At 33.2% G+C, this 16,655-nt stretch overlaps 1 protein-coding gene across 1 annotated transcript in view; it reads right to left on the reverse strand.

Moving 5' to 3' along the window:
- LOC127707871 (chromosome transmission fidelity protein 18 homolog) overlaps window positions 1–16,655 on the reverse strand; it is a 43,726-nt gene that overhangs the window by 15,913 nt on the left and 11,158 nt on the right. The window contains exons 4-10 of the mRNA XM_052212618.1: window positions 16,111–16,235; window positions 15,544–15,627; window positions 4,597–4,649; window positions 3,060–3,192; window positions 2,081–2,254; window positions 1,618–1,715; window positions 1,096–1,219 (exon numbers count right to left, since the gene is read on the reverse strand). Coding sequence (XP_052068578.1) covers window positions 1,096–1,219; window positions 1,618–1,715; window positions 2,081–2,254; window positions 3,060–3,192; window positions 4,597–4,649; window positions 15,544–15,627; window positions 16,111–16,235 — 791 coding nt within the window. The remainder of the gene's footprint in view (window positions 1–1,095; window positions 1,220–1,617; window positions 1,716–2,080; window positions 2,255–3,059; window positions 3,193–4,596; window positions 4,650–15,543; window positions 15,628–16,110; window positions 16,236–16,655) is intronic.

The following is a 16,655-nucleotide window of genomic DNA, read 5'->3' on the forward strand; positions in this document are numbered from 1 at the left end:
TAAAATCTCCTCCATGTGGTTAAATCAATTAAGTAATAGAGTGGACATAAATATCTTCAGAAAGAAGACTTTTGCACTGTACTTAAGTATACCAAATAAAATGTCAAGGAAAGTTCTTACTAACATATTATTAGTAGTTATAAAGAAAGGTAAAACGTTTTAATGTCTGTACACATTGCCTAGCAGTTTTTAGTGTTTTGCCTTCCATTTATAATTCTGTAGAAATCAATGCATGAACAATTCTCATGCATTATACCTGTTTCTCTTATGGTAAAAATTCTCTTTGTGTGGCCTAGTTTATAAAGTCTCATTGAGATTGTTTGGAAAAATTTATTGTTTTGCCAATTAGAACTCCCTTTGTTCTGATGACATTGCAAAAACTGAAAGTAAACAAATAGTTGCCATGGAGAAAAGGTAGACTTTTGTGACCTTTGCTAGTCATTGTTGACCCTACGAACAGACAATGCAAATGCCTCAATTTCATATCACATTGCAGCATAGGCCAAATTGGTGTATTTGTGGTATCCCTTACTCATATTGCACTCCTTTCTGTGTAATACGGGTAAAACTTATTCATGGCAGTAAAATATAAGGCAACAAATATTGTGAAACTTTTTTTACATCTGTTACCAACTTCAAATACCTGATCAATACCATCAACCATGATACTTGGATAAGCCAATATCTGTTAATATTGTATTAGATTATGTTATTGGTTTCTCCTTTTGTATTTCATATAAACCTTAGAGCTATAATATTGCTAATATTAGTCTAAAGCTGATAGGTAATGCATTATATAAACATGAGAATTAGGATTCTTAGCAAAGAGTATCTTCACTTTTGCAATTAGAATCTGGCAAACAAAATATAGTTATGTTTCTACCTCAATACCTACCCTAAACTTCTATGTCTTTACCTTAAATTTTAATGCCTACCTAAATTTATTTTTATGAAAATTTTTGGTTAAAATACCTTCAAAGTTAAGTCATTTTTGAAAATTTTTCCCAGAAGGCAGGAAGCAAGTATATATATATATGTTTGGCTTTGTATGAAATCTGAAAAGCATTGAGCGTCTATAAAAGATTAACAATTTACTTGTGGAGCACCATCAATTTCATCAATAATCAGACAATTAGGTCTGGGCTCGGCTCCCATTACAGCTTTCATCTGAGTGGCTGCTTCAATTTTGTTCTTAAACACCTCTGCACTTCTGTCATCACTAAGGAAATAAAAATAAACATGACATAAAACAGTTCACTTATAGTCACAATCAGCTGCAGCTAATTTCTACTGATGATATGTCATTCGCAGGTAATGGACTTGGAAATTTGTTTTGTTTTATGATCATTAAACCTTATGTAGGTGAATTATTAATTTTTTCCAAGTGTCTTCATAGGTAAAACGCACTAGGCGTGTTCTAAAAGGATATCAAGTAGGGAAAGTTCCGTGAGTTTTACACAAACAGACATGTCCAACTCATCCAACAAGATAAACAGATTCATTTGTATTCTTTACTTATTGCTTGAGCTTAATATTTCTTTTTTCAAAAGCAATGCTACAACAACTGAACTTCCTCCCTAGCTCTATCACTTACAAAACAAATAGAAATGCCCATACCTTGCATTGATTTCCACCACATTATAACCAGCATGTTTAGCTACTGTGTGAGCTAATGTTGTTTTACCTAACCCTGGAGGTCCATTCAATAGGACTAACTGTAATAAAAGAACAGAGTTCCAATGTCCCCATCATAGCACATATTTTATCTGTCCAAGGGCAAATTAAAAAAAAATGTTTTCGTTCTTTAAAACTTTTCATAAATATGTTAGAGAAATGAGAGCAAATGCATGCAATTTCCCATATAATTAATATTTCCAAGGGGCATAACTCATTTTAAAAATATTTGATCACAACTTATTTCTGAACTTGTCTAGCACATTACTGATATAAACTTTTGATATGAATTTATAATATTTTCACTTTTCTACGGAATATTGTCTCAGATAAATTGAAGCGTACCTTTCTTTTTTTGTTGTTAATAAAAAAAAACAAGATTTTTAGATTCTGATTTATATCTTACGGTTTGCTTTGGCCTGTTAAGTTTATCCAACTCATCTAGCACTTCAATTTGGTTTTTCTTCTTTTTCACTTCCTTGACTGGTTTCTTCTTTTCTTTAGTTTTTATAGGCATGTCTTTACCAAAAACAACAAAGTCCCACAGTTTTATCCAGTGTAATAATGTTCTATTTATAGACTGTAACAAAATCAAGAAGCAAAAGCATGAATATGTATATAAGAGTGAAAACTCCTTTTAGGGTGCTTGGAATTTCTTATGCAGCCATTATTCTTTAAAACATTACCCATATTGAATAAAACACACATACATGTATTTCAAAACTTCAAAATGAGGATAGCAGAGGAATTTAACTAATTTACAAAAAAAGGATAAAGCAAGCTTTTGTTGTGCATTTTTTTCTTCAGAATTTCAAATAAATATAAATCTTGTTGTCTATAAAGATTGAAGATGATACATGTCATGCTACTGTAGATTCAGAAATTATTGCATGCATTTATTTTTATGGTGGTTTAACAATTGATAAAAATGTGATATCAATTATTGCAATTTCAGGAAATGCTGGATAAAAAGAATGTTGTCAAATTTAAAATGTGAGTTTTTACTTATGCTAAACATATTCTGTCACAATAAGTGCAATGATAAAAACATGGCAATGAATCTGAATTTACATCGATTACTGCACAAATCACAACACAGAAATAGGAACATTACTTATCAACATACTTTATACGAGTGACACAATGAGTGTCACATGTGGAGCAGGATCTGCTTACCCTTCTAGAGCACATGATATCACCCCAAGTATATTGGTGTGATTCATGTTGCTCAGTCTTAGTTCTTCTATGTAGGGTTTTGCAGACTTCTTTGTCTTTTCATCTTTTTTTTTTGCAATGACAATGTCAGTTTCCCTTAGACATTTTGTTTTGTATGTCCCCTAGATATCTTCAGTCTCTTTTTAACTGAAACTACACATATTACTTACTTCTTCACTGAGTAAATCAGTATATTTAAATGGAGCATACTTTTCCACCCACAATAACTTTTTACTTTCAGATGTTTCTTCATGTGTTTCTATTGTTACATCATCATCACTAAGATCACCACCATCTAAATTTCTGGAAGATAAATGAGTGTTGATGTGATAAAATGGGTCACAGACTCAAATGACCACATTATGCAATGTTTTTTTTCATGAATTAACAAGTCATTAAAAATTTGTCAAACTGTTTGCAATGAAACATGTAAATCTTTGATATATATACAAGGTATCATAACATTTTCTTTACTTGTTGTAAACCATTTAAGGTATATCTGCCCTCTTTGAGAAGTGAGAGGGTTTAAGCAGTATGATTTTTGTATACCTGATAAGAATTAGGAACTTCACCTCCCTTACTTATTTCCAGGAGACAACTGCTAAGCTGTACAATTACAAGTTTGTCCTCCTCATAAGAGGTTTTAATGAAGTGAATTATTTTTGGAAATAAGTTCATGCAAGGAGTTGATGACAGAAGGCAAAATGATAAATAGTAAGAAACTATTTATATTACTGTTAAAATTACTTACATAGTACAATTCATCATAATACAATTTTAGACCAAATGTCAAATCATTCCTTAATATAGAAGCTGTGAAATATGTGACAAAAAATTCCATGCTCAGTATTATAAAAAAGTATTGTTCAATAGGAAGTTGCTGCCTAGCAAATCTGAAATAGCTTGCACAGTACAACATCATCATAAAGTTCCAAACGAAATATAAAATAATTCCTTAATACAAATACAATTGTACCGAGTTATATCTAACAAAAAGTTTTGGACAGACAAATGAATGCACAAGCAGCACAAGGCCAATGCAGTATACCATGAGTATGATGGGTTATATTAATATTTGAACATACTACATGACCTTTTCCCTGTAAAAAAAACTCTATATTTTTCTCATTTCTCCATATATGCCTCATCTTAGTCTTACCGAGGCAGATAATAACATTTAGATGAGCAAATTTATCACTCAAATATTCCTCTCAACATATGTGACCATATGTCTAAGTCTGGTTCCAATACCAAGTAATGTTCTTCAGTGTTCATAAAGAAGACCTTCTACTGCACTATTCAGTCAATTTTTTTGTATCTATGACCTTCACCTTAGAGGTTTTTAACCTTAAAATTAATATGGACTTTTAATTACATGTTCCCATATTTCTAAGCCTCATGTAACATTTGATATTTTTTAGGTTTACCATTTGGAGACCCCTATGCTGCACTCATTTCTATCTATTTTCAGTAGCTGTGACCTTGATCTGGAATGTATTAGCCTCAAAATCAACAAGTCTACTGCTCTAATCAAATGTGACCATCTATCAAACTTCATTCAGTTACATGTAACATTTATCAAAACCAACCTACAAACATATCAAAAACTATCTACTTTCTGCTTCTTTGTAGCATTGGATATAAATATCATTATTGAAGCACCTTGATCTGTGTGAAATATCATATACATGAATATAAATACATTACCTTCTCATTTGTTGTGTCAGGTTTGTGGCTTCTTCTAAAAGTCTGTTCTGTCTCTATATAATAAAATAACAACACATTCACAGTCATAAATCATGTCAAAGTTTAAAATACTTCAAAAACACTCCCTTATTAAATTGCTGCACCCTAAAAAGTCTCACCTGCTGCAATATTTAATCTATTTTAAGGATGTACTTAGGTCAGGTTTAAGACTTCAACAGCTCGCAAAAGGTCATTTACCAAATTTTAAGCAGATTCTAGATTTCTTGTCTTTCAATTTGAGACCCAAATAATACCAATGCATATATAAGGTAAAAGTCCGAGTCAGCCTTTTCCCACAATTTAAAAAAAATTTAAATATCTTAAAACTAATGCTCTTTTGACTTATGGTATTAATTTTAGATTCTAGATTTTTTTAATTTCACTTAGGTACATCCTTAAAGACCAATGCACTTTGAAACATAGTTTAAGGCCACAATTAAAAATATTTCAGTTTGCCCAAACCCGACCCATGAGGCCGCAATTAAAAATATCTTTGTTTCCCCTTACCCTACCCACCATTTTGGAAGTGGGTAGGTAGGTAGGCTTTTTTTTTTTTTTTTAGAGAAAATCCCTGAAATATATCTAACACACAGGAAAACACAGAAAAACAACAAATTGAACTTTATTGATACTAAAACAACATACTGTATAACGTAATATGCATGACTAGAAGACCTTACAATTTCAGACTAGAAAATGTTTGTAAATATCAATGTCTTTGTGACTTAGAGTAGACCACATATAAATTGAGACACGGTTCTATATTTTTCTTATAGTTTTATTAATTCAATTGAAAATATAAAACCCCAACGAGACTGCTACCTAGTAACATTCGATGCAAAAAATATGTACACTTGTTTTTCATTTAAGGAAATACTAGAAGCCACAAACCGTGATCCAAGCGAGTATGACTAAGCCTATTAAGGCTTATTCTAGAAAACTATGAATTTATTTTTAACAATAAATTTTACCATGAAACCTTGGGCGTGTCTATGTGCGGATCAGTATTCCCTGAGTTAGCAGACCTTAGGGGAAAATCGCCTAATTGCGGACAGCGCCGATATGCGGACGGAAAACGAATATCTCACTTTTCAATAAAATTATGAAAAATTGAAATAAAATAGATATAAGAAATAAGGTGTTTTGTTTACTATTGAATCTCTATTTTGTTGCAATAAGGTTATCATGTCCATTACTTACGATTTACTTTTGTGTCATGTGATTGAAATTGCATGCTATAAATAGCTTATGTCAACAAGTTTGAAACCGGAAAATTTTGAAAAATTCCAAAGTAAGCGTGTCACATTCAATACACAGTTGTTCAAGTAAGAATGGCAATTTATGTGCTGAAAAGCAATAGGCATTGCGTATTTTATGCAAGGAAACATTTCTTTTAATTATTTTTACTGATTTGTCTTAATTTGGATTACAAAATAGGAATAAGCAAGTTTCCGCATTTTCACCACCGAAAATAATATGATAGCCGAAATGCGGACACACAATATTTTGAACAACTAACACGTGCAGTGGTGCATATGTCAATACCATGATGACGGAAATAAACTTAACTCTCTTATAATCTAGCATTATTAGTTTCAATCCGATACATTTATATCAATAAAGCGTTGATTTGGGTTTATTTGTTTTGCTTTCATTTTGCATATTACGAACATAATGCGTTTACAAGTCTGATTTTCACTCCAGTTGGCAACTTGCACACATCTTCAATAGGTCAAAAACTGAAAACGTCATCCCCGGGATGGCAAGCCAATCTATTTCTCTTTCTTTACAGAATGTCTACATGTTAAGGACTTTTTGCGAAAGCAAACTGAATGCAATAAAATGTATAGAAAACAATCGCCCGAATGCAACAATGTCTCGTAGACGAGTGGCTATTTGACAATGATGTAAAAACTTATTGGCTATTTATCTATGAAATTAATGCGTTTATCAAAACATGAATATGTATCAACACTACTATGCAAAATTATTGAAAGTGATAAGGAAAATGAATTCAGCAGCATTGTGTTTATTGCTAGAAAATCAAGTAGAAGAGGTAAAGAGTTGGACATTCTTACTGCGGAAGAGGCAGATGAACTTATTGATATCACGAATATTCTTTTGAAAGAAATGTTTTTTATAAAACTTTTCAAAACATGATAGAAATAATGTAACTAATTACACCTTATGTAAGAATCCTGGGTTTTGATTGGTTGATAGCCAGTGTATTTTTCACCAATTTACTGTTATCAAATGAATATCGTTCATTTTTTAATGCCGCCGGGGTATATGCAAAAAGGATATGCCTTTTTTACCCTCTCTGCCGTAGTATTTGCCAAAAATACTTTATCCGACTGGACGTTTGTAACGTCACGATCATCAATGCGTTTTTGAACGTTAACATTCGGTGTAAATAAACAGATATAGCATGTTTTTGAGGGGTATCTGCGAAAAATACCAGTCTTGAGAATGAATTTCCCTCGCCTTACGGCTCGCGAAATTTAACATTCTCTCGACTGGTATTTTTCGCAAATACCCCTCCTTAACATGATATATCTGTTCACAATACTTTGGTTTTAAAGACCTCTTTAGACTTTTAGCAACGACTTTGTGCATCCAGTCGTCTGTCTGTCTGTTTGTCCATCCGTCTGTGAATAATCGAAAAACAAACGAGGCCCCTCATGGGGAGGTACCAGTAATTGCCTAATCACCAAATTTTTGCCAACATAATCACATAATCATTAAATATTTCCTTTGGTAATCAAACACTTATTTTCTTTAGTTATCAAAAAATCATAAACTAAAAGCTTTGTTATCATATAACAATTCAATTGTAAACTATTTAATAACTAAACAGTTTTTAATAAGCTCTTCCTCGTCCTCATCCTTCTCGTCGGGTGAAACTGTTACACTGTTTCACCTGCATCTTCCATATTTGTTTCGGTAATTTTCTCATGTGAACGACGTATGCCTCACGTTTTTTTTTAACCTGCATGGACGAATGAATGTTAGTAATTAATCATCCTTTGCAGCTATCGTTAACCTGTTGTGTTTTAGACATTTCCTCTAAGGCACAGAACTAGGTATGCATGTTCTGCACACGCGCTGGTATCCTTCGCCATTCGGATAAAATCCGATATAGAAAAAAGTATATATGTGACGAAATGCAACTAACGCCAATAGCGTATCATCATGCGTGACCACAATCTCCAGCACTACGTCTTTATTATGGCCTGTCGACTTTTGGCGGGTGCCCTATTATAGTAATCACTCTGCACGTCTATTCATCCGTCCATCTACACTTTCTATGTCGTAGGATAACTAAAATTTACTCCGACAGATTTTAAAATTTTTTTTAGCACAACATTTAGTAACATTAGGGGAAGCTCCCTTTAATTTTTTTTTAATTTTCATTTTCGAGGTATTGGACTTATGCCAGCAAGACCCTTCATTGAGGAGTGACATGGGTCAGTATTCATAAGAGAAAATAAAAGGATGTGAAGTAAATGTACATGGGACAAAATCGCACACAATACATAGAAAAAATAAAAAAATATCAATGAACAGGGCTTTTATTCCTGTTCTTCATCTTGACAGTTGATGTAGGGTCTTCAACAATGAACGCATCATTCATATCCTACAAGGTCAAGACGGTACTATTGATAAAAATAAACCAAAGTTCACCTTCTTGCTCCCTACCCGCCTCGGAGTGCCAACTTGTGCGATGCTTGTGTACGACGGTTCTCCAGTCGAAAGCACCAGGGATACAAGAAAAGTGCAGTAATTTTGAAAGACATCGATCGCCGCTAAAATATGCTTGAAGTTACACATGTCGGGAGCGGTCAATGAATTACATAATTTATAAATACGGACTAGGTTTTTCAACATATATTTGTCATACATTGCCCAACAAAAGACCAATACATTAGAAACAACAAATGATAGACAATACATATAAAACTAAACATAATCCTGACTTTTCCATAATTCCCTAAAATTTTTGGTGTCCATTTTCCATATTCTTATTTTTTTTTTTTTTAACATTCCAATTTACAAAATTTGCATGGTTCCTCACACCTTGCGTTTTCCCATTTTTGATTTCCTAATTCTTACAAATGAAGCCTTTTTACACATTCCATAAACTGTTTTCAGATGTTCATGGTGTTGGATGGGCCGCAAAAAATCATGTTTGTCAAAGAGTACATAGAAACCAGACGATAAATAAAATTATCTTATAAGTATCGAAAAGTGAAAAAAAAATATCTCGCCTCAAGGCATCTTATGCTCTTGAGTGAGGGCTACGGATTTTTAAGTGATTAGGACATAAAAACACATTGCAATGAATGCCATACGATTTGAAATTGAAAATTATCACAACTATATCTCGTATATATGCATGCATACATCTTGGAAGACAATTTCCCGATGGAAGTTGTCAGAACAAAAAAGTTTCTGCATCTTATATCATTTAATAATTGGTGTGGTATACGATATTTAATGAACTTTTTTAATCTTATTTTATCACCTTCCCACATGTATTACCAATTCATGCGAGAAAACCATTCTCAAACATTCTTTAAGATGCACTGAAAGGGTATTCCTTAGGGGTATTCATGAGAGATAATATTATATATGCATAATACCGGCGTTTTGAATAGCAAGAACTGTTCAAAAATAAGTGTCCGCAATTTGACGACAAGGTGTCCGTATTTTAACTCCTCCTGTCCGCATTTACGCGACTCGGCATTTCCGCGGGTTTTAAGAGTTTGCAATCTACTAATCACGAGAGGAGACCTGAAAACGCGGGAAATAGTCCATTTGATACCCCTCTATCCTCTCCTGTCAAATGCAACCACCAGTATGTCCGCAATTGGCCTTAATGGTATCCAAACTTCCGGATTTGAAAAAGTGTCCGCAATTAGGCGAATTTCCCCTACAATGTTTGTTAATTCTTGAACACATTTTACAACGCTTTCAACATAGAGAAACAAAATGATGATAGTTGAAGTTCACCTACGAATTTTCCTGTAATGAAACAATATTCTTAGACACTGTCATAATTATACAAAGGAGAAAGATTCTTTAACGAAGGCATAGTATGATACAAGACATTAAAACCAACATCAAACCAACTGAAACATATCAATATCTGCACAGACACTGCTCACACCCAAAAAGTGTTTTCATTGAAAGGATTTATCAAGGGTGAAGTATTGAGGTATCTCAGAAACACAAGCAGCAAAACTGATCTTAAACAAGAAATGATTGTAACAGGATGCTGTTACGAAGTCTCCCAAACGAAGCTCCCATAATTCGTAATTCCCAGGGTCGCCTGACATTGGGCAACGTCCAGTGAAAATTGGTTTGGTCCAGTCAAGTTATATGCATTAATGATGCCTGGGGACTTACCTTGTATATCATTCAAATCATCTGGGCATGACAAACCAGAATATATATGGTTTAGGGGTGGGGATCTCGACCATTTACAAGATACTAGAACATATGGGGTGGGGGGAACCCCTGGGGACTGACCCTATACGTCATTCAAATGTTCGTTACATGACGAACAGGAATATATATGGTTTAGGGGTGGAGATCTCAACCATTTACAAGATATTAGAACATTGGGGGTGGGGGGAACCCCTGGGGACTGACCTCATACGTCATTCAAATGTTCGAGACATGACAAATAGGAATATATATGGTTTAGGGGTGGGGATCTTGACCACTTACAAGATATTAGAACTTTCTTAAATGGCAGGGGGTGGGGGTGACCCCTGGGGACTAACCCTGTATTTAATTTGATGTGCTTTATCATGACAAACCAGAATATATATGGTTTAGGGGTGGGGATCTCGACCATTTACAAGATATTAGAACTTTCTCAAATGGCAGGGGGTCAGGATGACCCCTGGGGACTAACCCCGTATATCATTCAAACCATCTTAGCATGACAAACCAGAATATATATGGTTTAGGGGTGGGGATCTTGACCACTTACAAGATATTAGAACTTTCTTAAATGACAAGGGGTGTGGGTGACCCCTGGGGACTAATGCTGTATTTCATTTGATGTGCTTTATCATGACAAACCAGAATATATATGGTTTAGGGGTGGGGATCTCGACCATTTACAAGATATTAGAACTTTCTCAAATGGCAGGGGGTCGGGATGACCCCTGGGGACTAACCCTGTATTTCATTTAATGGGCTTTATCATTTAGAACATTTTCAATTTGAAAGATTGTGTCTATCACAAACGGTTTTCAATTTATAATCATTTGAAAATTTAAAAAAATAAAATCCCATAGGGTTCTATAGTAAAACCCTCTTTTCTTTTTGCCCCTCAAAGTACCCCTTTATAAACCCCATTGCACAAACAAAACCCTGATTGCACCACTAGACATGTTAGTCTAACATATTGTGAAACCCTAAGTTGATCTGACAAGCGGTTTTGGAGAACGGGTGCGGACAAGTTCAAATTTAAAAGCGGCGGAAGAAGAAGAAGAATAATAATAATAATAAGAACTGAGCAAAAACAATAAGTCTTCCCAAACTTCGTTTGGGAGACTTAAAAACAGTCAGAAGCTCAAACGAGGATATCGAATATCTGAAATCAATGATTTTTTTTATCAAACACAAAATAAAGAAAGGGAAAACTTGCTAACACATCGCCCAGCGAAATGGGAGCAACCGCTAGTAATGTTAACAAAATTAAACCCATTTATACAGAAACTAAAAATATAATAATGAAACACTGGCATCTTATTTCACAAAACCCTGAATGTGTGACCATATTTAATCATCGGCCCATTATAGCTTATAAAAGACATAAGAACTTACAAGAACTTTTATCAAAGCATTAGCTGGTATAGTCATCTCGACTTTTCACAACACAATATGATACTGAGCTCGAAAAAAATCAACTACTATTTTATCCAAAGACAACTAGTGTATGGTCCAATATCACATACGAAATGAAACAAAATAGCATAAATAGCATAAATAGCACGCCAATATACAACTTATTGAGTCAACCACTGATAAAGGCGAACTCAAGGATTTACCACAAACACGACAGAAACACCAGGCCTAACATTTAAGCTCAAGGGTGAGCTCGGATGCGCAATCGTAACTACTCAGCCATTCTGGCTACGCATTTTGTTATTGGAGGCGTAGCTAGAATGGAAGAGTAGTTAAGATTGCTCGGATGCTTAGTCTTTAGAAGTGTCAACTTGACACTATAATCTCTCTGTACTTTCGATCACTCTGGTAATTTTATGTCACTTTTGTATAAAACTCATTAGTACATTTGTATTTATGATGTGGCACTGCAGAGAAAAATAAATAAATAAATAAATAATTAAATAATTAATTAATTAAAAAAAAAAAAAAAAAAGTGAATAAATAATTAACCCTTATAAAACCTTAACTATCTATTTTGTGAACCTTCCAGTATCTTTAATAAAGACCCCTAACAAATGTTGAATATCTTCTATGTGATGTTTGTAATTTTCATTTTCTGTTGTTGCTAATAATACTTCTGATTCAAGTGTTAGTTTTGATGTTATGAAGTAGAGTGCAGAGCGGAGTTTCTCTCTAGCCTCCTCATAATTTTCACAATACAATAGATAATGGTCAACTGTTTCTATTTGTCCACAGCTGCATTTGTCAGTGAGTGCTGGGCATATCATTGATTTGTAAGAGTTTAAATTACAATATCCTGTTCTTAAACTAGTGGTTATCCGATATATTTCAGTTGACGGTTTGTCTTTTGGAATTGTATTTTTTACATTTTGTTGAAAGGAATAATATCTTCTTCCTTTATCACTGGTGTCCCATCGGTTTTGCCATTTTAACATTACACTGTCTTTAGCTCCTTTTTGTATATCTTGTTTTGTAAAAATTGGAATGCTTTGTATTTTTTCTGCCTCCTGTGCTGCTTTTTTAGCTAGTTGGTCTGCTAGTTCATTACCTTGTATATCAGCGTGTCCAGGGGTCCATTCAATGGAAACAATGATTCCTTCAGATTTTAGTGCCAATATACCAATTTTAATATCATGAATAGTTTTGCTGTAATTATCTGATTTCCCATTTAAAGTTAAAATTCCAATTGCTGATTGGCTGTCTGAGAAAATTTTGATGGATTCAGTGTTTTTTCTGTTGTTTGGAATTATTAGAAAATCTATTACCAGCTTGATAGCTACTAATTCCCCTAATAAAATAGATCCTCTATTGGAAACTGGCTGTGTTAACTCCACATGTTCTGTGCTGTTTGATATTAAAATAGCTGCCCCAGCCCCGCATGGACCTGGGTTTCCTTTACAGGAGCCATCAGTGAAAGCTAATGTTGTATTCTTTTTTAGTTGATGTATTTTTTCCAAAATAATAGTCTTTCCCTGAAATGCTTGTTCCTCTGATCTAGACTTTGAACTTCCGAGATTTTTCCAGTACTCTGGTGGTGATTTTGAGGCTGCTAACCCTCGGAATTCAATTATTTAAAACATTATTCCATTCCAATTTCAGTATCCTTGCATACGTTGTTTACCCTTTGCTGCAAACACACGGGCAACAATGATTTCGCGGAATGTTGAAAATACGGACCATTCAAGGAAAAGAAATTAAAAAAACGAACTTTTGAGCGAAACGAAAAAAAAAAAAAAAACACAACGTGATTTTCGAAAAAAATTATTTCAGTCGGCGGATTTTTAGAGGGTCGGTCGGGTAAGGGGAAACAAACTTAATTTTAATTTTGGCCTGATGACTGGGTGTGGGTAGGTAGGTAGGCAAATTCTTTTTTTTTTATTAGAATTTGCATGAAAATATTAAATAAAAAATAAAGTTTTAAAACAGTTTCTTTCATGTTTATATGATCAAACTGATGATGGAGTTTTACTTTAGGTACCAGTCTTGTATTACAACTCCAGTTTCCGGTGCATGTCAAAACATGGAGGTAAATAAAATAGCCCATTTTTTTCTGAATTTTTTTCTGGACTCAATTTTTTCTGTTTGATTAAAAGTTTATGCTGAATTGAAACATATATATAGATTTAAAAAAAATGTTGCATCTTTTTGGGGATATCAATCAAAGAAAGTGGAAGGATATCATGTTTACTGGAAGTGGTGTGGCCTAGTAAAAACAGCAAACAGAAAGTAGAAAAAAATTGTTTTGACTTCAGGGTTACGTAACTTTTTATTCTTCGTGGCATGGCCCACTTTTTTTTCTCAATTAAATCACAATTTCACATTAGTACATACATGATATGAACATGAAAATTTTTTTCTATGTAGCATTTTTTATTTTTTTATTTTCGAAGACCAGCTGTTTTGTATGTAAGCCTATGGAGCAGTCAATTACAAGACTGCAACCTTTAAATAACCCTAGATGTGTACACAGGTGAAGTTTCCCATGTTCTATTTTAAGCCTCGAGGTGATAAAATGTCAAACAGGTAATTGTTGTAAAAACATGACCATTCTATCCCAAAAGGTGTTAATTATTGATTGGATTTTAAGCATTGTCCATAGATAACATTTGGGGTGAATTTTAAAAACAATAACGCCTGCTAATTTACTTTGAAAGACCATCCAATGTGTACTCTCGCAATTCGGCTTGGGGTGATTTGCATTTATGTTAAACAGTAAATGGGCATTTATATATGGTTGAAGAATTTTATTCATCAATCTTTTATTTTTATTATTTTTGGAAAAGAGCATTCACTTCTAATTATTATATTTTCACACTTTCAACACTCGTGTCCAGCAAAAAACCCGTACAGGGCCCCTTTACTGCTTTGCATATACGAAACTAACGAGGTTAAAGAAACAGTGTTACATCACTGTGCAAGCAGTAAATACTGCATATCAAAGGCAGTTCATTACACATTTATTGTTAAAAATGATAATAAACTGTGTAGTATAGTTGAACAGTTTATTTTAATCAAAGCGTAATGATGTACATTGTACATACGGGTCATAGAAACAAATCTATTTTTAGAACAATTTGTTCTAATTTTGTATCCCAGGTAAAGGAAACGTCGGCACGCAAATAAACTAAAACATAATGATTGTGTTTATAAACTTTATTAAAAGAATACAAAATACCAGAACATGAATAACACTAGACTTATAACTTTTATTAGAATAAATCAACATTCAACATGCTGTAAGTGGATTATGGCCGTTCATCTTTCTTCAGGGATTTCCTTTACTGTCGATGTTATTTGACTCCGTAATTTGGCATTTCGGATATAAGCATACTCTGCTTAATTGCATAATTTTGTCTGACAAATAGACTATGCAAATAACCGGAATCGACTGTATCTTTTTTTTTCTGTCAAACCTTTGTAGAGACAATCAAAAGCCATGAAAAACTGTCTGCCATTTTCACATGTTTTACTTCTTTACGTTCCTTAAATCAGAAGATAAAAACCGAGAACATTGAATATCGATTAACTGTGTCTCTTACACTCTTTCTTTTAATCTTATTCACAGTTACTTTCAAACGCAAAGACGACGAACATTAAGCTTTATAGGATGACGGAGCGGACACGAAAAAAACCAGAAAAAAAAAATTCTTAAAAAAAACGGCAAAAAAAGAATTTGAGTCGGCAGTTTTTTTTTGGGTCAGTCGTGTTTGGGTAAACATACAATATTTTTATTTTGGCCCAATGTCAAATGAACATACATACAAAAAATTACTCTGAAAAGGTAAAATCAGGAAGAACCTCCATACAATTCTTTTAATCCTAAATTGTTATTGAACCTGAAGAGCTATACTTATAAAGATTTGTCTACTGTCTCTTTTCCTGGCAAGGCAAAAACTTTCCATTTCACTTTGACTCTTTATTTCAAATGTATATAATTGAACTATTTTACAGTATAATAATTCAGATAAAGTTTAAACTTACTTCAGTTTCTAACTCATCTTTCATTTGTTCCACCGATACTGGCAGTAATCTAGTAGACTTGGCATGTTTACCAACTTTATCATACTGTAAATACAAAAGATGAAAATAGATTACCGGTATGAAACATTTTTAAAACATCTTAAATTGAAATTTTATTTCCTACTTATCTACATTTCCTCTCTTATTTAAGATTTTGTGTTAATCAATATTATTTTTACTACTATTTCCATGCTATTAGTTTGCAATTTCAACTAACTTAAAACTCCAACAGATCATTAAGATAAATTGTGCATGGCTAAAATGAGTCAACGGCTTCAACATAAGTTTTAATGTATTCATGTGGCCCTTTGCAAAACAGTAATTAATTAATCTCATATATAATCTGAACCAAATCTTAACAACTGAAAATATCTATTACACAACATTGGAAGTTTTAAATGCTACCATACCATTGATGTTAAATTGTCCTTACTGAAAGTTTACCAAGAAACTGTTTTATGACAATGTATAGATAATGTTTAAACAATGTAGAACTTGCTCATATCTTAAAATTAAAGTATAAATTACTTCTGAATATAATTCCATTTCATCCTTCACATTTAGATAGACAACCTTTCCTTCTGTTCCTCGAGTACTTATAAAATTTCCTTGAGGGACCCGAGTGTGGACCCTTTTTCTTTCAAAATCATATCCTGTATAAATAAATAATTAGAAAATAAGAGGTATTTTGTACGTAACATTTTCTTCACCTTTATCATGTTCATGACTTCATACCCATTACAGTCTTAGTTTCTAATTAAAAATGCTTTATAAACAACCCTCCTCTGCACTTCAGTCGCTTATTTCCTAACAACCTTTTACCACTTACAACAATGACTGCCCCTTTCATTCAACAGTAGGTTTTTCTTTTGGGGTAGTTTAATATTGCACTTATAATATTTCATAAATTAGTAACATTTACATTACATTTAATTTTCTCCCCATCTGCATCAAATAAGACATTTACACTTTATGTATGATTGAATAAAAAAAAGTTCCAAAAATGCTTTAAAATGATTCAATATTATATCAAAGTCTTGAAGAATGCCACTTTATAGAAGGGTACTTTTGGC

Source organism: Mytilus californianus, unplaced genomic scaffold (genome assembly GCF_021869535.1).
Source record: "Mytilus californianus isolate M0D057914Y unplaced genomic scaffold, xbMytCali1.0.p SCAF_7, whole genome shotgun sequence".
In the NCBI taxonomy this organism is placed as follows: domain Eukaryota; kingdom Metazoa; phylum Mollusca; class Bivalvia; order Mytilida; family Mytilidae; genus Mytilus; species Mytilus californianus.